General features: G+C 40.4%; 1 protein-coding gene across 1 annotated transcript in view; it reads left to right on the top strand.

Annotated features, from left to right (window-relative positions):
* prim2 (DNA primase subunit 2) overlaps positions 1-26,189 on the top strand; it is a 447,314-nt gene extending 421,125 nt beyond the window's left edge. The window contains exon 14 of the mRNA XM_028820502.2: positions 25,448-26,189. Coding sequence (XP_028676335.1) covers positions 25,448-25,654 — 207 coding nt within the window. The 3' untranslated portion in view covers positions 25,655-26,189. The remainder of the gene's footprint in view (positions 1-25,447) is intronic.
* Positions 26,190-26,600: the final 411 nt, after the last annotated feature.

Here is a 26,600-nt window from a genome sequence, read left to right as displayed (position 1 = left end):
TGATGATGTGGTTGGTGTTGTGCGTGGCTGTGCAGTCGTGAGTCAGCAGGGTGAACAGCAGTGGACTAAGCACGCAGCCCTGTGGAGCTCCAGTGCTCCGTGTGATGATGCTGGAAGTGTTGCAACCCATCCGAACTGCCTAGGGGCCTCTCTGTCAAGAAGTCTCTGTCATTGCTACACTGAAGCAAAGGAAGTTCTTCTCTGCCCCTTTCAAGAAAGCTCACCTCCTTAGACATCTGAGTAATAGCCAGCAGCCATACCACATGCGCTTCAGAACAGATCATTCACCTGAAGCTAAGCATGTTCAGGCCCAGACAGTACTTGGATAGGAGACCAACCAGGAAAATCTTGGGTTGCTGCTGGAAGATGTGTTGGCAAGGCCAGCAGGGGGCACTTACCCTGTGGTCTGAATTGGGATCCCAATGCAGTGACGAGGACACTGTGCCATTAAAAAAAAAAATGGCACTGTCCTTCAGATCAGATGTAAAATCGAGGTCCTGACTCTCTGTGGTCATATAAGAACCCTGGGTATCCTTCATAGAGAGCTGGGTATATCCTGATGTCCTGGCTAAACGTATCTATCTATCTATCTATCTATCTAAACTGCCCACCACATCCTAGATATTCTGGTCCCCTAATTGTCCCCGTCTCTAATTTGCTAACTATCTTTCACCCCTTCACTGCCCAACAGCTAATGTGTGGTGAAAGTACTGGCACAAAACAGCTGCCGTCACATCATCCAGGTGGACGCTGCAGATTGGTGGTGCTTGAAGTGGTTTTGTTAAGTAGTGAGAAAAGTGCTGTATAAAGGTAAAGAATTACTATTATCATTTATTTTTGAATCTTATAATACCTACTGCATTGGCCTTGATTCATTGTTTTTATATTCTATATATTCAAGAATTTGACTTTTTAAAGGGTGATTGGGCGGTGTAGTGCTTTTTGGGGTGTTATTGGCCTTTTCTTAACTTAGTCGGCTTGCTTATTAGGAAGGAGAAAGGTAGTGATTGACCCGATTTTTATCATTTAATTCTCGGTTCATTACAAGGTTACCCAATAGCCTTTAATACTGAAATCCATGAGTATTTTATATTATGTATTGTAATAGACAGCATGCATTGGCTGACATCCCTGCCCTGATGGCCCCATTCCCTTCATCAGCTGGGAGGCCAATACAATGGAGAGGCTCTGTATCAAGGCTGTATGCTTCTCTCAACCAGATAGATAGATAGATACTTTATTAATCCCAAGGGGAAATTCACTTACTCCAGCAGCACCTTACTGATACAAAAAACAATATTAAATTAAAGATTGATAATAATGCAGGTAAAAACAGACAATAACTTTATATAATGTTAACGTTTACATCCCCCCGGGGGGAATTGAAGAGTCGCATAGTGTGGCGGAGGAACGATCTCCTCAGCCTGTCAGTGGAGCAGGACGGTGACAGCAGTCTGTCGCTGAAGCTGCTCCTCTGTCTGGAGATGATCCTGTTCAGTGGATGCGGTGGATTCTCCATAATTGATAGGAGCCTGCTCAGCGCCTGTCGCTCCGCCACAGATGTCAAACTGTCCAGCTCTGTGCCTACAATAGAGCCTGCCTTCCTCACCAGTTTGTCCAGGCATGAGGCGTCTTTCTTCTTAATGCTGCCTCCCCAGCACACCACCACATAGAAGAGGGTGCTCGCCACAACCGTCTGATAGAACATCTGCAGCATCTTATTGCAGATGTTGAAGGACGCCAGCCTTCTAAGGAAGTATAACCGGCTCTGTCCTTTCTTACACAGAGCATCAGTATTGGCAGTCCAGTCCAGTTTATCATCCAGCTGCACTCCCAGGTATTTATAGGTCTGCACCCTCTGCACACAGTCACCTCTGATGATCACGGGGTCCATGAGGGGTCTGGGCCTCCTAAAATCCACCACCAGCTCCTTGGTTTTGCTGGTGTTCAGGTGTAGGTGGTTTGAGTCACACCATTTAACAAAGTCCTTGATTAGGTTCCTATACTCCTCCTCCTACCCACTCCTGATGCAGCCCACGATAGCAGTGTCATCAGCGAACTTTTGCTCGTGGCAGGACTCCGAGTTGTATTGGAAGTCCGATGTATATAGGCTGAACAGGACCGGAGAAAGTACAGTCCCCTGTGGCGCTCCTGTGTTGCTGACCACAATGTCAGACATGCAGTTCCCAAGATAGTCCATGATCCATGCCACCAGGTATGAATCTACTCCCATCTCTGTCAGCTTGTCCCTAAGGAGCAGAGGTTGGATGGTGTTGAAGGTGCTAGAGAAGTCTAGAAACACCACTGCCTCTGTCCAAGTGAGAGAGGGATCGATGTAGCATATAGATGATGGCATCCTCCGCTCCCACCTTCTCCTGATATGCAAACTGCAGAGGGTTGAGGGCGTGTTGAACCTGATGGCAGCATGCCTGGGCTTTGGTACCTATTCAGCCACCTGCGGGGTATGATGGGAACTGTAGTCCAGTGGGGCTGGCCTGCTGGGTTGCTGCAGGGAGTTTTTTTTTTTTTTTTTTGTTCTTTGTTTCGCCTTATACAATTTCTTGTATTAGGAATTTGGTAGTTTTCGCATACCCCTTGGGGTCAGAGCGCAGGGTCAGCCATTGTACAGCGCCCCTGGAGCAATTACAGGTTAAGGGCCTTGCTCAAGGGCCCAGCAGAGCAGGATCTCTTTTGGCAGTGACGGGGATTTGAACCGGCAACCTTCGGGATACCAGCGCAGATCTTTAGCTTCAGAGCCACCACTCCGCCTTCTTTATGGGTCTTTCCAAGAGGCAGTGCCCTGATATGAGGAACTGCATGGTGTAATCCAGGCAAATCAAACCAGGAAGAGTAGACAAGAAAAAAAACACTCGTCTAACAGAAGTAGAGGAGAAGAGACAAATATCTTGTTGTGCTGAGGTAACCTGAAAATTTTTCCTGAAGCGCTGGACAGTGGCTGACCCTGTGCTGCAACTCTTACTTCCAAAGGTACCTAATATATTGTGAAATAAAAAATTGTGTTTTTTTTTTTTTTTTTTTTTTTTTTTTTTTTTTAACACCAGTGATGACACTGTGTCGGTGCATTCGTGGCTGGGGATTGGGGCTCTGTGGTGCCCCCTGTTGATCACAGTATGTTATAGGAGTGTTTCATCTGATTTTATATTTACTACATGTGTTTGTTTTCTCTGTCTCTTGTTCTTGTATAACTCCCACTGGTCTCTTTGGGACATACAAGTACAAATGTTATTGAATGTTTGCACATGGCAAACAATGTAAACTTGAACTTGATTGATAGGCATTGTGGTCCCTAAGTAGCTAAGGCATTGGACTGTGACCTACAACTTTGCCAGTTCAACACCACTGACCCAAGTAAATCATTCAAGCTGCCGTTTATAACCCATTGCAAAAAAATATGTAATTTCCATCTTTTTTTTTTCCCCTTGCGATTTTGATAAAAGTGTCATCTTTTGAATGAATATGAATGTATGCTGCCAAAATAAAGTAACATGCTGCTTCTCTTTTCTGTAAATGCCAGCGTCACTGTCAAACTATTCAGTGTTAAAATATGAGCTGTTATAAACATGTTACATTTTAGTAGATGAAATGTTTTTCGTAATGACTGCTAAAAACTCCTCATTGACACTGGTGAGAATCATGTGAATCTGAGAGCGTGGCAACAGGATCCACAATATGGCTTCCTCTCATCTCATTTGTAGTCGGCAGGAGTCGAGTGATGAGCCGCGAGCAGACTGTATTCTTGTCATAAATATGAAAGAAGCTCTCTTACAGATAATGAGTGGCTGCAGATTGTTTAAGAGGTGTACACTTGGATATTCTGTTTTGAGTTGATGTGCACAGTCTGAAGAATCAGCCTGCTCTGTGCTTTAATTACTTAGTCCAAGTATTTCATGTCAGATTGCATATAAATGCAGTGTAGAAATGAACTTTTGAAGAAGCCACGTGGCACGCCATAGCACCGGCTCCATATGGGTGCTTTAATGATTCAAGGCTCATTCTCATCAGCTGGCTTTTAAAGCTCTAATTAAAGGAGAGAATGCTCATCGGTGTCTTCCCTTATTCTGCAGGCCTTGGTGAAGTTTTTTCCCCCCATTAACTGCACCATTTGCATTTGTACTGTTTATGCTTTGTTTGACACAATGTACTGATGTGATAAAGCAGACTTAATTTCTTTCCGTCTCTGTACTAATTTATCTTCTTATTATAGATTTCTGACAGGCAACAATTTATTTTATTTATTTTTTTGGCTCTTTAGATCTTTTCTGTTTTCTTCTAATTGCCAGAAAATTGAACAGAATGGTGTCCAATAATGTCAGTTGTCACAATCAAGATGTTACCACTCAAATACCAACTCCATCCTGCTTAGATTTCAAGCCTGTAGTGAAGTTAAGATGTTTTATGTAGGAGTCGGGAAGTTCTGCCTTGCTATTGAAAAGATTTAAACAAACTCCCAGTCTTGGATTTGAAGTTTGCCCGATTGCTTTGCAGCTTATCATTATCTTTCTGGGTATGCTGTGATATTTGTGAAATGTTTCAATTACTTCTTTAGACATCTGAGTAACGTCCGGGTATCTGCATCTGTGCCCACTAACCTTTTTGTACATAGATCACTGGCTGCTTTAAATTCTGGTATGGCACCAGTTTAGCCTAAAACCACAGGTTCAGTACAGAGTGTGGTGAAGTTGGCTCAGAGTATCGTTGACACACAGCTCTTTTCCTTTCAGGACATATACTGTATAACACAATGACTGACGTCAATCAGTCATTCTCCAACCCGCTACATCCTAACACAGGGTCACGGGGGTCACACACACACACCAAGCACACACTAGGGACAATTTAGGATTGCCAATGCACCTAACCTGCGTGTCTTTGGGCTGTGGGAGGAAACACAGACACACTTTTTTTGACTGACGCAGAAAAATAAAAAACATTGGTAAAGACCCCCTGCCATGCTGCAGAGCCACATTTGTCTCTAATTCGATGAGGACCATTAGCACTTGCATTTGCACTAATTATATCAAAGGCATGTTTCTAACATTTTGTCAAATCAATGCCATGAAGAACTGAGGCTGTTTAGAGAGTAAAGTATTAGTACCCAGTATTAGTATAGTTGTCCTAAGAATTTGCTCAATGAATGTATACTGAAGCTTTGGTTGAATACATTCATGCAGTTAACTAGTAAATGTTGCTCTAGATAGTTTTAAACTTTTGGGAATCAGCAACTTGGTAATCAGCTGAAGCTCCTGCCCTGTAGCCATGTGATTTTATGCATTGCACTGCTGCCACTTGATTGGCTGATTAGATAATTACCTGGATAAGCAGGTGTAGAGATATTCCTAACAATTTGCTCAGTGATAAATGATATTCTTAATCCTGATTAAATCCCATTTAGGGTCATGGAGCACACGGCCTCACTTATTCACTCTCACAATAATAATAATAATAATTAATAATAATAATAATAATTCTTAATCCTGATTAAATCCCATTTAGGGTCATGGAGCACACAGCCTCACTTATTCACTCTCACAATAATAATAATAATAATAATAATTCTTAATCCTGATTAAATCCCATTTAGGGTCATGGAGCACACAGCCTCACTTATTCACTCTCACAATAATAATAATAATAATAATAATTAATAATAATAATAATTCTTAATCCTGATTAAATCCCATTTAGGGTCATGGAGCACACAGCCTCACTTATTCACTCTCACAATAATAATAATAATAATAATAATTAATAATAATAATTCTTAATCCTGATTAAATCCCATTTAGGGTCACGGAGCACACGGCCTCACTTATTCACTCTCATAATAATAATAATATAATAATAATAATAATAATTCTTAATCCTGATTAAATCCCATTTAGGGTCATGGAGCACACAGCCTCACTTATTCACTCTCACAATAATAATAATAATAATTAATAATAATAATTCTTAATTAATAATAATAATAATTCATTACATTTATATAGCGCTTTTCTCAGTACTCAAAGCGCTATCCACACAGGGAGGAACCAGGAAGTGAACCCACAATTCTTAATCCTGATTAAATCCCATTTAGGGTCATGGAGCACACAGCCTCACTTGTTCACTCGCACAAGACCTGTTCAGAATCACCAGTTTAGCCTAACATGTACATTTTTGACATATGGGAGGAATATTAGAATAACTCGGGGAATTCTAGAAAGTTACATTCAGTTCATCTGGACATAGTTTTTAAATCTTTACATGGGCTTGCTCCTGCCTATTTATCTGAACTGTGTGTTTTACATCAGCCATCTACAATGTTTAGATCTTCTGGTCAGCTGTCTCTGGTTGTCCCTTGTACCAAGTGTAAAACCAAGGGGGACAGGGCTTTTGCAGCTGCTGCGCCTCGACTGTGGAACTCTTTACCTCATCATATAAAGGAGTCGTCTACAATTGAACTGTTCAAAACAACAGTAAAGACTCATTTCTACTCACTTGCATTCCGTGACCTTCAGTAATACTGATGGTTTCCTCTTTGTGATTATATAACATTACTTGTATTTTTTATGTATATAACATCTATTTATTATGTATTTTATTTTATGTTCATATATTTTATTTCTATTTATGTTTTATGTTAACTGTTTTGTTTTTCTTTTATTCTATTATTGTAAACCACTTTGGCCACAGCATTACTATGTTGTTTTAAATGTGCTATATAAATAAATTGACATTGACATTCTTTTCCAGGGAGACACGTTACATCACTCATCCAAGTGACTTCCTCAGTCTCAGTTGACTGCAGGTTTCTCCAACCTTATAAACAGTACCTTTGCATAATAACCGAAACTAGCAGCATTGACTAACAATGGGCCGTGTGATCAAGGATATGCAAATCATCCATTGATCAATGACCATGACTACCATTCACAGAGAGTTGGGGAATGGCTGCAATCACAGCATTGTAAGATGGTGAAAGATGTACCCTTAGTCCCCCTCCTCGGTTCAGAGATGGTCGTTCCTTTTTCACGTAAATGGTCTCCTTGACTACTCGCGCAAACCAGCATTCCTCCCTGTCCAGGATGTGCACATCTTCATCACTGAAAGAGTGACCACTGTCCTGTAGGTGTAAATAGACTGCGGAGTCCTGGCCTGACGAGGTAGCACTTCTGTGTTGTGCCATCCGCTTCACCAGTGGTTGTTTGGTTTCCCCGATGTATAATTTACGGCAATCCTCTTGGCACTTAACTGCGTAAACTAAATTACTCTGTCTGTGCTGGGGCACCCGATCCTTGGGGTGGACCAATTTTTTGCCGTAGCCTGTTTTGGGGTTTGAAAGCCACCGAGATCTGGTGTTTTGAAAAAAATGTGTCTCAGCTGTTCCGATACTCGTGACACATAAGGGATCACCAAAGGTTTTCGCTTAGGCAGCGGTTGTCCTTCTTCTCTCCCCCATGTCTCTGTGAATGGTACTCATGGCCATTGATCAATGGACAATTTGCATATCCTTGATCACACGGCCCATTGTTAGTCAATGCTGCTAGTTTCGGTTATTATGCAAAGGTACTGTTTATAAGGTTGGAGAAACCTGCAGTCAACTGAGACTGAGGAAGTCACTTGGATGAGTGATGTAACCTATCTCCCTGGAAAAGAAGTATGTCCAGATGAACTGAATCAGCTTTCTAGAATTTCCTTACCTGGATTATTAAGTATACATCGAGACAGGGGGGAAAAACAAACATGCAACTTTCACATAGACAGCAAGGAGACTCGAGATGCCATGCTAACCACTACATGATTAAGATTTATTCACAACTAACTTCTTTCTGCCTTCCTTTGTTCTTAGTTTAAACTAACAGAAGGCATCCACCTAAATTATTTACTCACTTCGTAATTAGGGGAATAATGAGCAATGTGCAGCACCCTGTTGCTCCTGTCATGGTTTTCATTTTCTCTGTTTTATTTTTCTGACATTGATTTTAAGCTAAGGTTTTGATACTTGACATTTAAACTGAGTCACTGGTAATGCTATTAGAATAATAAAAATCATGATTCATGTTGCAAGAAATAACTCTCATTAACTCCTATTTTTCACTTTAGGCAATGGAATGGACACACAGCGTTTCTGTGTTTCAGCAATAGAGAAAAAGCTTTATTCATACCGTGTTTAATGTCGGCTTTGCATGGGATTTGAGCCTCATAGGGAGTGCAGCTGCTATGGCACAACATGATCACAATTGTTTTTGTCTTCATTTGATTCTGCTTTTAAAATGCCATTATTGTTTAGGAACGGTTTCTGGTGTAATAGTCATTTGCAGCGCAAAGTTTCAAATGAGGCCTGTCTGAATATTTTTACTCACTGAATATATATTAAATTTAGTTTAATTTAAACTTTGTCATTTACATAAAAATGAAAAGACTAGAAAAATATTATGATAGCCTGTCCTGTTAACTGTTGTCTAGTATTATTAGAATTATTCATTAGAGAGAATTTTCCATATCTAATTAATGTTGAAAAATGTGGTTGCATTTTGTGAATTCATATTTATTCTTTAGAAGGTCAGAAAATGAATAAACAATTCATTTTCTTAGGTATATTTTTCTGTTCATTATTCATGTTTTTATAATATAAATCCCACACTCATCTTAGTCAGCGTGCTGTCTTTCTGTAGATCTGAAACTCCATAATGAGATTGTCTCTGTACATTTGCAAGTCTGTTGAACCTTTTGGACTTGATATAAAGTGCAGTTGTATACAACAAGGCTTCTGTACATGGTGTCTAGTCCATTTTCGTTTATTCATTTACAGTTAGCATCTTTTTTTTAATTCACTTCGGAACTGAGAACAGTGTAACTTAAATTTCCAGTAATGTGAGGTATTGTGCATTAAAGCCTCAAAGTTGCCTGCTAACATTCTGCTTATATTTCATAGTACAGTATTTTTTTATAAAATCAAAACACCTGATTCTGTTACGAATTCCAATGAATTAGAGGCTTCTCCTGTGTGCCAGTGTGTCTTCATCAACATTCAGTTTTTATAGATAATAGAGATTTTAAAAAGCTCTTGACATGTCAGGTCAGAGTGTCAACTTTATGAAGTACAATTCTACATTGTAATTCAGGTTTCATACCATTTTCAGAAAAGGGCAAGAAATGCTTCAGGGTCATTTCAGATCCACAGGCTGAGCACAGATTCCTCCTCAAAGAAAAAATTGAGGTGATGAACTACGGTATTGGTGGCTTGGTGGCCTAGTGATTAAGGCATTGGGTGTGAAACCACAAGGTTGCCAGTTCAGCTCCCACCTCTGAGCATGTCAGTTATCCACCAGTTTTAAAAATGAACATAAGCAACTGTACTTTGTTCTGCTCATGTAAGTCACCCTGAGTGAAGGTGTCAGCCCAATAAACAGCAGCAATACTAATACCTGGCACAATAGCTTACACTTGACAGAATGCTTTGGATGCTAATCTAAACTGTTAAGCTTATCATTTATGTATCTTTAATCCTGGCTGCAACCTTCATATACAAAAAATGATGACCACTTTTTACATTGATCATCTAAGGAGTACCAGGCCACTAAATGTTTAGCTTTAAAGGAAGCTTTAAAGGTTCCTAAAGTCCTACTGTCCACCACATTCCTTAGTAGTTTATCCCATGTGTCTATGGTTATTTTAGTCATCTTCTTCTTTGTCTTCTTCCTCTTTTCCCACTTCTATATGGAGTCGATGTGCTCAAACAGCTCGGGCCTGCACCTCATCGCCAGTCAAGCCCTTTTCCTTCAGATCTTCTTTTACTTTATCCATCCACCTCCGCTTTGGCCTCCCTCTTTTTCTCTTCTTCCATTCCCATCACTCTTTTGCCCACATATTCATGGGCTCTCCTCATCAGATATCCATACCTCTTCAACCTACTTTCCTGTGTTTTTTTTTTTTTTTTTTTTTTAGATATCTCTCCCACTTTTGTTCCACCTCTGATTGTCTCATTTCTTGTTCTGACCTTTTTTGGAGCTCCACAAATTCATCTCAATATTGTAATTTCTATCACGTCCAACTTCTTTGTCACTGCTCCCTTTACTGCCCATGTTTCAATACTATACATCATCACTGGTCTTACCACTATATCACCTTTAACTAATTTTTGGATCACACAACGCTTCTGATACCTTCTTCCAATTGTTCCATCCACACTGCACGCTATGGGTTATCTCTGCGTGTAGTTTTCCTTCTCAGGCTACCACTGATCCTAGATATACATGAAGAAAAACGTTCTGACATTTGTGCAAAATCTGCCCATAACAAGTTTCCAACTTAATCCCTGAGCTGGGATCCTCTGTTGTAATTCTTTTCATAATTTTAAAAGTTTAAAAGCATTTAATTATAAAAGTTTTTGAACACTTCAGTCGTGTCTCATGTTAGTCTCCATTTTCATAAACTGAAAACATTCCGCTCCTCTAATCTCTCCTCATAGCTCATACCTCCCTATCCCAGGATTAATCCAGTCACTCTTCCCAGGACTTTCTCTAGCGCTATTTTTGTTTCTGTACTATGGAGACCATAACTGTACACAGTGTTCCAGGGGAGGGAGGCCTCACTAATGCTTTATATAACTAAAGCATAACCTCCCTTGACTTGTACTCCATACATCGTGACTTATAACCTAACATTCGCTTTCTTGATCATTTCTGTACACAGCCTGGTCCTTCAAATAAAGGCTAATTTCAAGTTTCAACCCTCTCATTGTCTTTTCAGATGTAACATTTTTACTTTTTAGCTGTAATACTTTACGTTTACTTACATTAAATTTCAAAGTCTGTATGTTGTCCCAGTCCCTCTGTAACAGTTCATCTGACTCTCAATTATCTGCCCTTCCAGCTTGTTTGATATCATCTGCATGTTTTACCGGCTTACTGATTACATTCTGTCCAGATTGCGTATGTATATTAAAAAGAGCACAGACCCCTGAGGTACAACACTTTTAACATCACCTAATTCTTGAAAAGTTCCCCTCGCCATAACCCTTTGCCTCCTGTCTTTGAGCCAATTTTGTACCCACCTACAGACTGCACCCTGAATTCCCACTTTGTTTAGTTTGATCACTAACCGTTCAGGTGGTGCTTTATCAAAAACCTTCTGAAAAGCCAGATAAAGAATGTCATGTGCACCTCTCTGAGCATGTTCTTTTGTTACATCCACACAGAATTCCAGTGTTTTAATAAAAACACGACCTTCCTTGTCTGAACACACACTATTTGCTAACACTCCTGTTCTAGACTTGCGTTGCTCAATATTTTCCTTAATAATTGCTTCCATTAATTTACCAGTGATGCAAGTCAAGCTTACTAGTTACTTGAGTCAGCCCCGTCATCCTTTTGGGATACGGTAGGATAATATTTGCCAGCCATCAGTCTTTACAAATTTCACAATTTTGGCTCTTGGTTTTTGAATGGACTTTATGGTGGACTGGCACCCTGTCCGGGGTTGGATCCTGCCTTTGTGTACTGAGCTGCCAACACAGGTCCCCAGCACTCCATGACCCTGAATGGGATTAAGCATTGAGGATGGTCATGATGTCTAGTTATTATATACCATAAAATAAAAGATAATGTAAAAGTTGTGCCCTTTGGAAAGATGATTCATGTTTGCTGTACCTAACATGAGAGCCGTAGTGTATTTATAAAATGAAAAAAGTACAGAATTCAGTGAAGTAACCCAATCACTTAACAGCATCAGCTAGCAGTTTTAATTTATACTGATGCTTTTTATTTTGACCACAATATATTAGGCATTATTCCCCTAGGGATACAAATACACCCTTTTATTGCTTACAGTATGTTTGTCAATTTATCCTTAAAGTGTTTGTCCTTGTGTTTACCCCCATTTAACAGATGTGACTTTATACTTCATCTCTTTAAATACCTATAGCCTAAAATTGCCATCAGCACTTTGATTCTTCCTGTGCATCAGTTCAGGATTTGCTGCTCTCTCGCTTACCTTAAACAAAGCAGGAGACTCGTCTTATAACCTTGATTGCGCTTATTCCACAGCTTTATTCAAAAGCCTAGGAGACCCTCTTTTAGCTGCTTAACATCTCAATCGATCAAGTGTTTCTTGACTTTGTCAAGCTCACCATCACTGCTGCCTGTCACAATTTAGCCGACTGTGAAAACAGCTGTAATTGTTGCTTAGCAACACATTCAAAAGGAAGGAAAGAGTGGAATGTCAGAACATCTACAGTCTAGTAAAAAAGGAAGGGCTTTGCTCTAAGTAGAGACACAGACTGCAGTGTTAGCTGTGCAGCTGTAACAGCGTACATTACCGCCTTTAATAGACGTGTGTCATTTCTCTATCCCAAGGTTAAACGTAACAGTAAGCACTGAAACGTTTAGTAACAGCTGCAATAAAATGATGTGACCATGTATCCTACAGTTTAAATACAAGGTAACGTCCTGCATAGTCCTGTTACTCTTTTCCTGACCTCCCCTCAGCTCACCTCAGACTTAAATTCTTTAATAAATGCAGTTTATGAATCCATCATAACACCCTGCCCAGCCTATAGAGCACCTTCAGAACAAGTGCAGCTTTACCACAGAACTCAAGGGGGCGCTAGCAAGGGCCATTTTATAATACATTCCTGACACTTTTTTTATACAGTTTTAATAATTTTAATCAATAATTGTGAATTTCCCCTTGGGATTAATAAAGTATCTATCTATCTATCTATCATATAGTGCCTTTCCTATCTATCTATCCTTTAGCACATTTCATATCTATCTATCTATCTATCAGGCATGAGAAAATACAACAGTTCAAGCTTCATGATTCAATATTCCGACAATATGAAATTTTCATACAAGAAATAAATGTACTTGTATGTTTAATGTTACTTATTGTGATACATTTCTGAAACAGAGTGCTGCAAAAAAATCAAATCATTGCTCAAATACTCAAGTTTTAACAAGTTTTTTCTTTTTTATATAAATAAAATAATCTTAAATATTAACATAAAATGCCTTCACTACAGTAACGCAAGTTATGTTGCATATTAATTAGCACATGCAAGTCAGAATTCCACTGCAGACTTTACACGTGACAATAACAATCCTATATAATCTAATGTTACTGCAGAGCAAAACCATCCAAGCTTAAATGTTTCCTTTTGTTTTTCTTTTCATCCTTTTAATTCCTGCTGGAATGCTTTACTGACTCATTAGCTCTGGTTCCTGACTGGATCTTTGGTTAACTAGTAAAGTTATATTTTCTTTTAAAAGAATATGAATGTTGACACTCTGCGTGAAGCTGAGACCTCTGTGCTGTGACAAAATCCCCTTCAGCTGAAAACACTCAGAGGATACAGACGTAGCAGGGACAGATATACAGTAGGGGTTGACCAGAAAAGCAAACATAGAGGATTGGGCTGCTTTCTCACTTCATCATGCTAGAGGGCTGCTGTTGAGAGCAGTGCCAGATCTATTGCTTGTATGATTCTTTCTTGCTGTAATCTCGTCCTATTTCTGAATTATATCAGTGAAAGGTGTATTAGGGTATCGAGCACTCATTCTGACATCCAAGGACCTTGACAGCTGCAGTAACTACAACTTTGCCACTGCTGGTAGTGTTTGAGAATATCATGACAACTGTTCCAATAAGGTAAGCTTGTGCTTTGGCAGTCCAGGTCGATTTGAAAGCAAGTCTGTGGATGCAGTGGTGCACAGTCTTATCATTATATTGTACAGATGGTGATTAACAGTTCGGCCAAAGTGCAGAATTGATCTATCTATCATATAGTACTTTTCATATCTTTCTGTCTATCATATAGTGTCTTTCCTATCTATCTATCTATCTATTATATAGTGCCTTTTCTATCTATCTATCTATCTATCTATTATGTAGTGCTTTTCCTATCTATCTGTTTGTCTGTCATTTTTCTATCTCACCACTTTCCAATCTATAGCTCCACTTTAAATCCTGATGATTAAAAAACAAACCTGTGGATAATCTCAGCATGTATGCCATCATTTTGTGTACTTCTTATCTTTTTAATATTCATTCGCATTCATTAATCTCAGCTCGTTTTCAACTCTTTTCCAGTTGGCTTTAACTCTAATAATTCTCGCCAAAGAGTAAATATGCTTTTGCACATCTGAAAGGGCTCTGGTTTATTGATTCTGTTCCATAATATCCATTTACATCATTTTTTGTATCTGTCCATTTGGCAGTGGGCACTGCACCTTTTTCGTACTGCACAGAGCAGCTGCCAAGGCTGCACTCACCTTTTTACACCTCACTTTTCTGTTATGTATCACACTTAATCATTTTCTTTCTCTCCAAATTTTCTAGTCCTACTAATTTTTCTGACCCAAATGTAATTGTAACATCTTTTTTTTAAAAAAATGTCCAAATCTGATGCTTGCAGAAGAATTGTTTGAATATTTTAATGGAAACTGTAGCTGCACGCCCTTTGCTGATTGATATACTCAGTATATTACAAGAAAAGTATGCTAATTTAAATCCATTGTAATAAAATGAAAAAGGCAAGAAAAGGGGTTGGGGTACCATAAAGGTATGCCCCGTGTAATGATCAATGAAAAAAAGAACAGCAGATAATAAAAATGACCGCAGAAGTGGTGCAAACAACAAAAAGTCTTCTTTTAAAAGGACGATCACTCCTGGTGTGTTTGTCCTTCCTCTCAGATATGCAGGTTCCATGAGTGAACGGCAACTTCCGACAAGGTGTAGGTGTCTGTTATTTTTGGTTTGCAGCATTGGGACAGGACTTTCCGGGTTGTGAGTGGAGAAAGTGACATCACTCTGGTGATGCATCTGCCCTGAGATAAAAGTGGAGAAAGTGTTAATGGCATTGCCCTCTTTTGGTCGAGGGTGGTATTGCCCATTGTGAAGCCATCTAGTTGTCCCCTCCTTCTTTCTGCATGTCTGACAGCATTAGGCCATTGTGTTATGCTAATATGTCATTGTAACAGACTTAATTTGACACCAAGCTACAAGTTACATCCTAACCCTTACCCTCTGGAGCCCATGACACTCACACAAAGTGGAGCAAAATGGAAAGTGGAGATCTTATATAAGGGCAGGGATATTCACTCTCAGCCATGAAGCGCCACAGTAGCTGAAGGTTTTCGCCTCAAGCAATATGTTTTTTGGGCTTGGGTGCGTCATGAAGTATCTGCGTTAATAAAATGTTTAGAAATAATAGAGAAGGCAAAAGGGAGGATCACAAAGAGCATATCTGTTCTGGTCCAGAAAACAAGGATCATTTTGTCAGAAAAGGAAATTCTATAGTACAATGCAATGAACATTTGTCTTGGATGAATGAAAACCCTATCAAGCAGTAGAGTTAAATACCAAGTTTCATTATCGGCAAGGATCATCTTCTGATTAGGAAACTGGTTGGAATGAAAATCTGCAGCCAGTGAGACTGTGTATTAGGGGGTCAAAATGGAAGGAGGAGGTCTTATCAGCTTAACACTGTCTAATGTTTCCTGATGTGTATTCGTTAGTGGATTGTACCATTTGTGTATAGCCATCTTAGCTCTGATCCCGGCCTAATCCTCACAGTGTCGCTCCTGTTTGCTTAGACTAAAGCTCTTTGCATTCAGAATTCAGAATTTGTGATTGATCAAACAGTGGGGGCCCAGAGCCATAATGGCTTTTTATGAGCTCAACTTCTGGACCTCTGATTTACAACAGATGGATGGGGAATGCTGCGCCCTTCAGAGGTATTTAAGTAGAAGGTCACCGTGCTTTCAATGATAATGCTGTTTATTGAGACAAGGGCCATGAAGTTTCAAGATTTTTAAATCACATTACGAAAAAAGAGTGCCAAACAAAATGAACGGGTCAGTTTAGAGCAGAAAGTTAACAGCACACATTCCGCACGGCAGGAGAATCACCAGATGGTGAGATTTTTGTATGTATGACCTTTTTAAGGACGACTCAATTCGATTGCATTTGATTTTCTGTTGGCTCCTACCGGCTGAGGGAATCAAGAGAGATGCATACTGTAATGTATAGTTTGGGTTTTATTTTATAGACCTGCATGAATGTATGCAGTTGAACAGATTAGGAACATGAAAAACGAGGGAAGGGTCTGTGCAATCAATCTTTCTGGTTTTATTTACCATCTAATAGCAACACATTCAAACATGCTGTATCCAGTTCAGGATTGCGGAGGGCCATCCATTGTTTGGCTGATTCATACACTTGCCAAAGTTCAAAGCTGCTTCTTAAATACTGTCTGGGTTTCCTCTTTAACTGTACGCTCATGTTGTTTCCACAATTCCTCTTATTCCTTATGTGAAGAAATGTCATAGATGTTGTCTTGAATGCACTTCCCCTTTAGCTGTCTTCAAGTACCTGATTCACTGTTCTAATTAGAATTCAACTGGATCACATCTGTATGTAGCAGGGCTCAAACGAGACAAGAAGAAGCAACCTTGTAGTCAGAAGCCCAAGCAGCCTCTTGAACTTGTAGTCGTCTTTGGTTAAGACAGTTGCTTTCCACAGTGGGCTCCGTAGAACCCAAGTCGCTATCCCAGGGATGTAGTGGTGACGACCTGTGTGGGGAGTGCAACCCAAGTAAAGAGAACCCAGTTACTTATGAGAGTTTTGAAAATAAAACTGAGGTCTCCATGGGCCCTTATCTCTTCAAACTGAAGAGATTCACTTTGTGAATTCAATTTATCTTATTTTGTTATTAATATTTTTCCATGTTTGGTTTTCTGTAAATCTATTTATTTTTCATTTATGTTTACTTCTTTTTTTGTTGAAGTGACAAAACCCAAATATCCATTGTCATAAGAATGAACAGGAGATACAGTATCAAAGGTTTGGGGCAGCCACCCGTATAATATGCCCTGGCTGCAAATAGGTAAAATTTTGCCGAGCTGTGTTCAGGTTCAAGTCCAAAACAGAACTGATTCAAATACAAAAAGATGGCGGCTTTAAAGGCTGAGACCAGAAGTGTGAACGTCTTTGTGGGCACTGGAACCTGAAGTGACTTCTTCGTGGGCGCCGAAACCGGAAGTGACTTCTTCTTGGGCACCGGAACCCTGTGGGATTTCCTGTGAATGGTCTGCAGAGGATCGAGAGAGAAAGTTCGTGCGCCTCGCCACCCCCTGGACTGGGGTGCAACTGTCGTTATTCGAAGCCCTTTAGCTGCCTCCCGTTCACACGTGTGTGACACCATCCATCCATTTATCTTCTCAACTTGCTTCTCCAAGGCAGAGGCACATGGCAGCTGGAGCCTATCCCCAGGGCCGTCTTAACGCATGGGCATGCTGGCCGGTTGCCTGGGGACCCCACGAACATAGGGGCCCCATGCTAATCTATCCATGTTGTGAGTGACTTGCTGTCAATAAATAAATAAATACTATACTAAACTATAAATATTTGTTATTGTATTACAAATGGACATTGGCATTTAGTATCACGATCACCTCTGTGACCTCACGTGCCTGTATGTGTACGGATCTCACACATTACATCACGTAAAAACGTAAATGTTTACATCACTCAATTTTCCGCAAAGAAATTTTGCAAATGTTTGTGTTGAACACTTGATTAATAATAAATAATTCATAGTAATTTTATAGTGTGCCATCTCTATAGTTTACCAATTGAGTATTATTTATATGTTGAAATGTTTGTGTTTTTCAACGCTCATGTTATATTGTTCAAACGTTTTTGTTGATTAATCTTTGCTGTACAGCATGTTTTTTAATATTTTAACACTGATTTTGTTGGAAATATGAACACAGTAAATACAGTCAAACCCAGTTATAGTGAGTTTGATGGGACAGACACTATTTGCTCGTTAGCAGAATTTGCTATACAGTAATCCCTCGCTGTATCGCGCTGCGCCTTTCGCGGCTTCACTCCATCGCGGATTTTATATGTAAGCATATTTAAATATATATCGCGGATTTTTTGCTGGTTCGCGGATTTCTGCGGACAATGGGTCTTTTAATTTCTGGTACATGCTTCCTCAGTTGGTTTGCCCAGTTGATTTCATACAAGGGACACTATTGGCAGATGGCTGAGAAGCTACCCAACTTACTTTTCTCTCTCTCTCTCTTGCGCTGACTTTCTCTGATCCTGACGCAGGGGGGCTGTTCGCACACCTAGACGATACGGACGCTCGTCTAAAAATACTGAAAGATTATCTTCACGTTGCTCCCTTCTGTGCAGCTGCTTCCTGAAGCGACATGCTGCACGGTGCTTCGCATACTTAAAAGCTCGAAGGGCACGTATTGATTTTTGCTTGTTTGTTTTTCTCTGTCTCTCTCTCTCTCTCTCCTCCTGACGGAGGGGGTGTGAGCTGCCACCTTCAACAGATTTGTACCGGCGGTGCTTTGCATACTTAAAAGCCAAACAGCCATATTGATTTGTTTGCTTTTCTCTCTCTCTCTGACATTATCTGCTCCTGACGCGCACTCCTTTGAAGAGGAAGATATGTTTGCATTCTTTTAATTGTGACACGAAACTGTCATCTCTGTCTTGTCATGGAGCACAGTTTAAACTTTTGAAAAAGAGACAAATGTTTGTTTGCAGTGTTTGAATAACGTTCCCGTCTCTCTACAACCTCCTGTGTTTCTGCGCAAATCTGTGACCCAAGCATGACAATATAAAAATAACCATATAACCATATAAACATATGGTTTCTACTTCGCGGATTTTCTTATTTCGCAGGTGGCTCTGGAACGCAACCCCCGCGATGGAGGAGGGATTACTGTAACCAGGAAATGCGAATTTGACAATAACTAACTCAGGCTATTAAAGTAATAGTGATTTATTGAAAAAAATATACATTTAACCCATAATCAAAACATACCCATCCATCCATCCTATCTACAGAGTCACGGAGGTCTGCTGGAGCCAATCCCAGCCAACTCAGGGCGCAAGGCAGGAAACAAACCCCAAGCAGGGCACCAGCCAACCACAGATCAAAACATACGTTAAGTACAAGATACTATTTTCTAAGAAAGTCCAAATTATTTTTTTTGTTTTAAAATTTGTAATCTACAGTCACGCAGTTTGCCTCTTAATGCATCCAACACTTGCATTTTTGCATCAGTCCCTTGAAAAAATGCCATCAATCTATTGCAGGCGTTTTCGGCATCAAACAATGTTGGTAAACTACGTTCCGGTAAATCCAATATGCCAGCGGCGTCTTCCTCCTTGCCGTCTTCTTCTTTTTGAAGCAATGCGTTTATGATTTCGTTTTCAGTAGGAATTCCACCAGTAAACAATTCGTCATCCACGTGTTGATAGTCGTAATAATTTACATTATTAATTTCAATATTGTTTTGTCGAACCCATGTTGATAACAGCAATTCATCCTCTTCTTCAAAAATATCAGATGTTGATTTCCTGAAACAATTCTGTACGGTAACAGTCATCACATTGTTCCAGGCAATAGATAAGAAATTTATTCTGCTAAGTGGCTCGCAAAAGTCCGGGATGTGGTCAAGTGTTGCTCGTAATAACCGTGCACAACTGTACATGCGAATAGCTGGTGTATCTTTCAAAAATATATATTTTTTCATTATAACCGAGTTTGACTGTATATGTTTAATTTTATCGAGCATTTTTATTCCTGTGAGTGGTTGTGTAGGTAGGGGTCCCGTTGCACGGCTTTGCCCAGCACCCTATAATGCTGTTAAGATGGCTCTGCCTATCCCAGCAGTCATAGGACGCACGGAAGGACCAGAACAGGGTGTTACTTCATCGCTGAGCAAACACATACACGCACACTAGGGCCAATTTAGCATCACAAGTTCACCGTAACCTACTTGTGTTTGAACTCTGGAAGACAACCAGACTACCTCAAGAAAACCCACAGTGATACAAGGAGAAGAACTTGCCTTAAATATACACTGCTTTCCGTAAAGTTTGGGACACAGACATATTTTCCTTGATTTACCCCTCTGCTGTACAGTTTAAATTATAAATCAAATAACTGATATTTAATTTAATATATTAAAATATACACTGCATACATTTTGGTCACAGCATGTAGAAATGACAGCACTTTGTATGTATGGTCACACACAACCCCCTTTAAACCCGATTTTCAGGGCACCATACTGTGTGAGACAATTGGTGTCCCGGGTGTTTGTGATTCCTCAGTTGTCTTTCATGGCTTCATAAGACACCTCGGCCTGCTTCTACCCTTTGAGTGTGTAGTTGCCATTGTTCAACATGAGGACAAGAGCTGTGCCAATGAAATTCAAATAAGCCATTATGAGTCTGAGAAACAAGAATAAAGCCATCTGAGACATCGGTAAAACCTTAGGATTACCTAAATCAGCAGTCTGGAATATCATTAAGAAGAAAGATGGCACTGGTGAACTCAGTAATTGCAAAGGGATTGGTAGGCTGAGGGAGACCTCCACTGCTGATGGCACTACGGTAAAGAAAAAGCCCCAAACACCTGTCGACAGATCAGAAACCTTCTGTGGGGGCAGATGTACATTTGTCAGAGATGACTGTCCGCAGAAGACTTTGTGAACAGAAATACAAGGTCAAGATGACTTTATTGTCCTCAGCAACTCTGTATACGTAGATAGTCAGATGAGACCATCTATCTCCATGAGCTCTGGTGCAACATATAGCAACTTACAACAAAGTGCAATAGAAACAATACCAAAAATAGACAGTACAACCATATAGCGTGAAAGGGATTTAAACCTTCCAGAATAAAGAAATATTACACTATAAATAAGATATTGTACAGATGCAGTTTGTCAGCATTGAGTGAATGACAGGTTATCAAAGCACAAAACAGGACATAAGTGTGCCTGTTGTAACAGTAAACAGAAGATAAAGTGCAGGTGTTGCTGAAAAAGTCCAAAGTGTAATATGACAAGTATATAAAGTATAAAATGAAGTAGTCTATGAGAATGACGCTGGTTAAACTGGCACTGGTGCATTCAGAATTCTGATGGCCTGTGTTATGAAACTATAACTCGGTCTTCCTGAAACATTGCAGATACAGAGGCCACACTGCAAGATGAAAACCACTCGTTAGCCACAAAAACGGAATGGACGGATTACAGTTTGCGAAAAATGACTTGAAAGAGCCTGCAGAATTCTGGAAAAAGAGGAACCTGCAAGAGCAAAGTGTGGGGACGACCAGGAACTGCTGGAGAACCAAAGCCGACCACCTCATCTGTTAAATACTGTATGGTGCTGGGGGTGTTATGGCTTGGGCATGTATGGCTGCCACAGGACCCGGCGGAGTGGTGGCTCTGAGGCTAGGGATCTGCACTGGCAATCGGAAGGTTGCCGGTTCGAATCCCGTAAATGCCAACAGGGACTCGGCTCTGTCGGGCCCTTGAGCAAGGCCCTTCACCTGCAATTGCTAAGCACTTTGAGTAGTGAGAAAAGCGGTATATAAATGCAAAGAATTATTATTATTAATTATCTTCATTGATGAACTGCTAACAGAAGTGGCAAAATGAATTCTGAGGTGTATAGAAATATCTGATCTGCTCAAGTTCCAGTAAATGTCTGCAAACTCAGTGGACGGCGCTTCATCCTCCATCAAGATAATGATGCAAGCACACTGCTGAGGCAGCACAAGAATTTGTCAAAGCTACAAAATGGAAGATTCTGGAATGGCCAAGCCAGTCACCCGATTTCAATCCAATTGAGCAGGCCTTCCTTATGCAGAAGAGAAAACTTAAGGCAACAAGACCCCCAAAACAAGCAGAAGCTGAAGATGGCTGCATTAGAGGCTTGGCAGAGCATCACCAGAGAAGATCGTCAGCACCTGGTGATGTCATTGAATCACTTCAAGCAGTCACTGCATGTAAGGGATATTGCAGCAAAGTCCTAAATAGACCTGCCATTGCTGTGTCCCAAACACTGGGGGACTGTGTAGTCAAAGTGTCACGTGACTGAAATGTATGGAAATCCCCATCAATGAAAGTCTGAAGTGTTCACTTTAATCACATCTGAATTGTTTGATTTGTAATGTTAATCTAGGAAGAAGAGGGGGACATCAAGGAAAAATGTGTCTTCGTCCCAAATATTACGGAGGGCCCTGTATTATGTCTTGCATGGTGGCACAGCAAGCAGCATTGCCTCTTAACAGCCATTGGACTGTGCTTTCTGTCTGAGATTTGCATGTCACTCTGTTGTTCCTGTGGGTTCTGGAGAGTCTCTTGTTTCTGTCCACATTCCAAAACATGCTGCTAAAGTGATTGGTCACACTAAATCACCATGGTGTGTGTGCTGTTACCAGATGGGGTCTCCCATTAAGGCTCTCGCTACTGGGTTATGCACCAACTGCCAAGAAAAATATGTTTTAGAAAATAGAAGGTTGTATCTTGTCTATCCACTGGTACAGAGCCTTCAGAAAGTATTCAGGCAGATTTCCTACCTCAAGCAACACTCAGTATCCCAGAATGATGGGTTTTTAAAAATGGTTGGCAAGTTGGAATTAATTAGTTGAAAATTAAAAACTGAAATCTATTATTGACATAAATATTAAGACCCTTTGCTATGACATTTAAACTTTGGCTCAGGTGCATCCCATTGGTGTGTTTTCACACCTTGTCAGAAGTCCACTTGTATTCAGTTCATTTAATTGGACAGAATAAGAAAGGCACACACCTGTCTATGGAAGAGCCAACAGCTGACAGTGTGCATCAGAAGAAAAAAGAAACCATGAGGTTAAAGGAACTTCCTACAGATCTTAGAGACCGGATTGTGTCGAGGCATGGACCTGGGAAAGGCTATATAACATTTCTGCAGTATTGAAAGTTTCCAAGAGCATAGTGGCCTCCGTAATTCCTAAATGGAATACGTTTAAGACAACCACAACTCTTTCCACAGCTTACCACTCAGCCAAACTGAGCAGTTGATGGGAGAAGACCCTTGGTAAGAGGGGGTGACCAAGGACCTGATGGCCACTCTGCTTAAGCTCCAGAGAACCTGTGCTGAGTCTGCTATTCCTTTTTGGTAGTTTCTGTCATCATTATGTGGGCTTTATGGCAGAGTGTCCTGATGGAAGGCAGCTTGGAGTTTGCAAAAAGGCACCTAAAGGTCTTTCAGACTGAGAGAAGCAAGGTTCTCTGGCTTGATGAGATAGATAGATAGCAGCCACTCCATGGTCTTCATGACATGTGACGTCAGAGCGACAGGACGGAAGTCGTTCAGCTCACTAGGATGTGATATCTTTGGGTATCACATATATATATAATATATATTTTTGGATGAAACCAATATTGAATTATTGGGCCTCAGTTGTAAGCATCATGTCTGGAGGAAACCAGACAGTGCTCATCACTTGCAGCATAGTACCATTCTAGTGGAGAAGTATGGTGGTGACAGATTCATGCTGTGGGGTTGTTTTTTTTTTTAATGGCAGGGACTTGGAGACTAGTCAGGGTCAAAGGAAAGCTGAATTGAATGGAGCAAAGAACAGAGATATCCTTACTGAGAGCCTACTATGAAGAACTCTGGACCTCAGAGTGGGTTGAAGGTTCTCCTTCCAACAGGACAAAGATCCTAGTCACAAGGCAAAGACAACGCTGGAGTGGCTTAGGGATAACTCTGAATGTCCTTGATTGGCCCACCCAGATCCCAGACCTGAACCCAATCTGTAGAAACCTGAAAACAGCCATCCACTGATGGTCTCCAACCAGCCTGATGGAGCCTAGGAGGATCTGTAGAGAGAAAATAATACTGAAAATTCCCCAATTCCAGCATCTCATGTCAAATTTGAGGAGACTCCAGTTATCACTGCCAAAGGTATTTCAACAAAGTGCTGAGTAAAGGGTGTGAATATTTAGGCAATGTCAGACAGGGAGATTCACTCGAAAGAAGCCCCGAATATTCTGTAATAGCTCTCGCTAGGACGAAACAACGTGCAATGTGCTCCTAGGTATATGGAGCTTCAAACAAGCTGGATGCCCCTGCATCACAGCGATGAGGTAGGTGCCGGACAGCCATTGTGATGTTTAATCTCTGTTTGCAACTTCAAGGGTGCACACCACCCGTACCCCTTCACTCGGTCACTCAACTTCTCAACAGGATGATGGTGTACAGTATCGAGCAGTGCGTCTTCATGTTGCGATCCTATTGGGTCACCAGTTTGTTTAAGCGATGTCAGAATCAACTGGATCATCGCGAGTTAACTGACGGTTACTTCTAGCAAGATGGAGAAACGCGTCACACATTGGCATGGCAGAAATTCAGTTCTTTGGCAACAGGGTAATTTCAAAGGGGCTTTGGCTACCACGGTTGCCGGATCTGACACCAGCAAACTTCTTCCTTTGGGGTCTGCTCAAGGGAAAGGTCTGTTGGAACTGTGGAAGATTTGAAGGAAAACATCCAACGTGAAATTGCTGCTCTTCCCTCCCCCCCAACCAACAGAATAGTGTATCTCTCTGTATTTCAGTTTATTTTTAAATACTTTGAAAAAGTTAACAAGGTCCTATTTATGTTATGTCATTCTGTAATGTGTAATAAGGCAAAAGGAGACATAAAAAGATTTGGGGATCCTCTCCGTATATTGTAGAAGTCGAGTAGTCCTTTAAGACTGACACCTGTCTTTAAAACTGTAAAATAACAAAAGACAATGAAGATGAGTTAATGGAGGTCTTTTATATTGAGGCGGCAGGAGATCCGAAGTGAGGTCGTCAGGACGGGACGGACGTTTTAGGAACGATTGAGTTATTCTTCTGTAGGTCTGTAGGAAGAAGAGAAAAGGCATTAATGCTTATCACCAACCCTTTTTCTACCTGAATTGGACCCTTTGGCTGACCGCTAAGCGCACGTGTGTGACAGAGATGTTCAGTATTGCTTGATGAAGTAAAAAATGAATTTAAATGATCATAAGGCTGCAACATAACAAAATGTGAAAAAAGTGAATTTTCTCAGTCCACTGTATCTTGGCAGGAACATGTGAGGCCAAACCATCATGTGGCACACATTTGACAGCTTCACCAAGTCAGTAGAGTACCTAACGGCACGTCTTTACAAATTCAAAGAGAAACAACTTTGAAACAGGGGTTTGGATCCTGCTTTGCACCCAGTGCCTCCAGGGCAGGCTCAGCTCCCAATTAGATTAAATGGAGAGAAGGATTCATAGCAATATGTGAATTTCCCCTTGGGATTAATAAACTGTCTGTCTGTCTTGCTGACTATACTAAAATATCTATCATATAGAAACTTTATCGATCATATAGAAATGTATCTATCTATCTATCCTGCCAACTATACTAAAATATCTATCATATAGAAACTTTATCTATCTATAACATTGGAAAAAGAGTTGAATTGCAGACTGTATGACAGCCTTCCTTAACATGAGGACCTTTTCTGCCTGGTAATTGTAGACGTCATATTTTTGAAAGTGTCACCGCGTTTTCCATTGCAATTCCTCACTGCTTTGTATTTTTTTTTCTCACCTCAGGTGGATGATTGCAACTTCTCTCTGAACCATCCAAATCAGTACTTTGCAGAAAGCCAAAGTTTACTTAATGGCAAAGACGTGAAGAGAGAGGCCCCTGCCAAAATTTCTGGAGGATCCCAAGAGACCCCTGCCAATGTTAAAATGGCAGAAAGCACAAGTTCAGCGGAAATGGATGATTTGGAGTTGCTTTTTCAAGACGCTCCGTAATGCAGGCCTGGGTACCGAGCTGTCAGTCAGTGGCTTATTGTATTTTACAACTGAGTTGTAATTCAGGAGCCTCAGTGTCGTCAGCAGGGAGGTTGTGTTCTTTGTCTCGGTCCTTGAATCTCACTGTTTGTTACTGTCAGCGTTCAACCCGAGAACCCCATGCTTCAATTGCCATCTGTTTTTGCAGTGCGCTTTTTAAATTGCTGTTATCTCGATTGCAGGTTCCTTTACCCTTTGCATTCATTCCCCGTTTTGGATGCTTTTCATCACATCATTCTTGAAACATTTCTGAAGTACTTGCCTAAAACAGATGTATCCGTATGTAGTTTGCTCTTTAAACCAATTAAACATATGCTTCCTGCTAGGAAAATTGGAAAAAAATGCACATGCTGCTTGAGTCCTGCAGAATGCGTTGTGATTGATGGGCCTTGCATAAATATACATGACCGTCATTTTTATCTTTTATAAATCTGTTTACAGTTTTCCAATATATTATTCTTTGAAAATATGTAATAAAAGCAAAAATGTTTCTTAATTATTTTTATTTTGATGTGTCTGTGTTAGTCAATAGAGACCAGTGTCTAATTAAACTAAGGTGGTAGATGGTAATCACAAATTTCTTGGCTCAGGCCCCTCCGCATTTTGAACAAGTCATCCAATAGTAGAATCATGAAGGTAATTTCAACTTTGAAATGTTTCCGTGGTTTTTGTTCAAATCTTTGTAAAAATTGTATCAGGGGAGTAATGTGCTGGGCAATTTTAGAAAGTCCAAAAAATGACCACTAGAAACCCGACTCCTCTTAAAACTCAAGAGAGTAAGTCAGTGGGAAAGTTTCCAACCTTGGTCATTCAGTTTCTCTTGTTGTTTTCTAGGAGTAAACCTGGCCGATCCACTCTCCATTTACACCAAAGAAGAACAGCGAGCAGTGGTCTGCTTTTAATGAGG

Source organism: Erpetoichthys calabaricus, chromosome 15, assembly GCF_900747795.2.
Source record: "Erpetoichthys calabaricus chromosome 15, fErpCal1.3, whole genome shotgun sequence".
Classification (NCBI taxonomy): Eukaryota; Metazoa; Chordata; class Cladistia; order Polypteriformes; family Polypteridae; genus Erpetoichthys; species Erpetoichthys calabaricus.
This window is presented reverse-complemented; position numbering and strand designations above follow the sequence as displayed.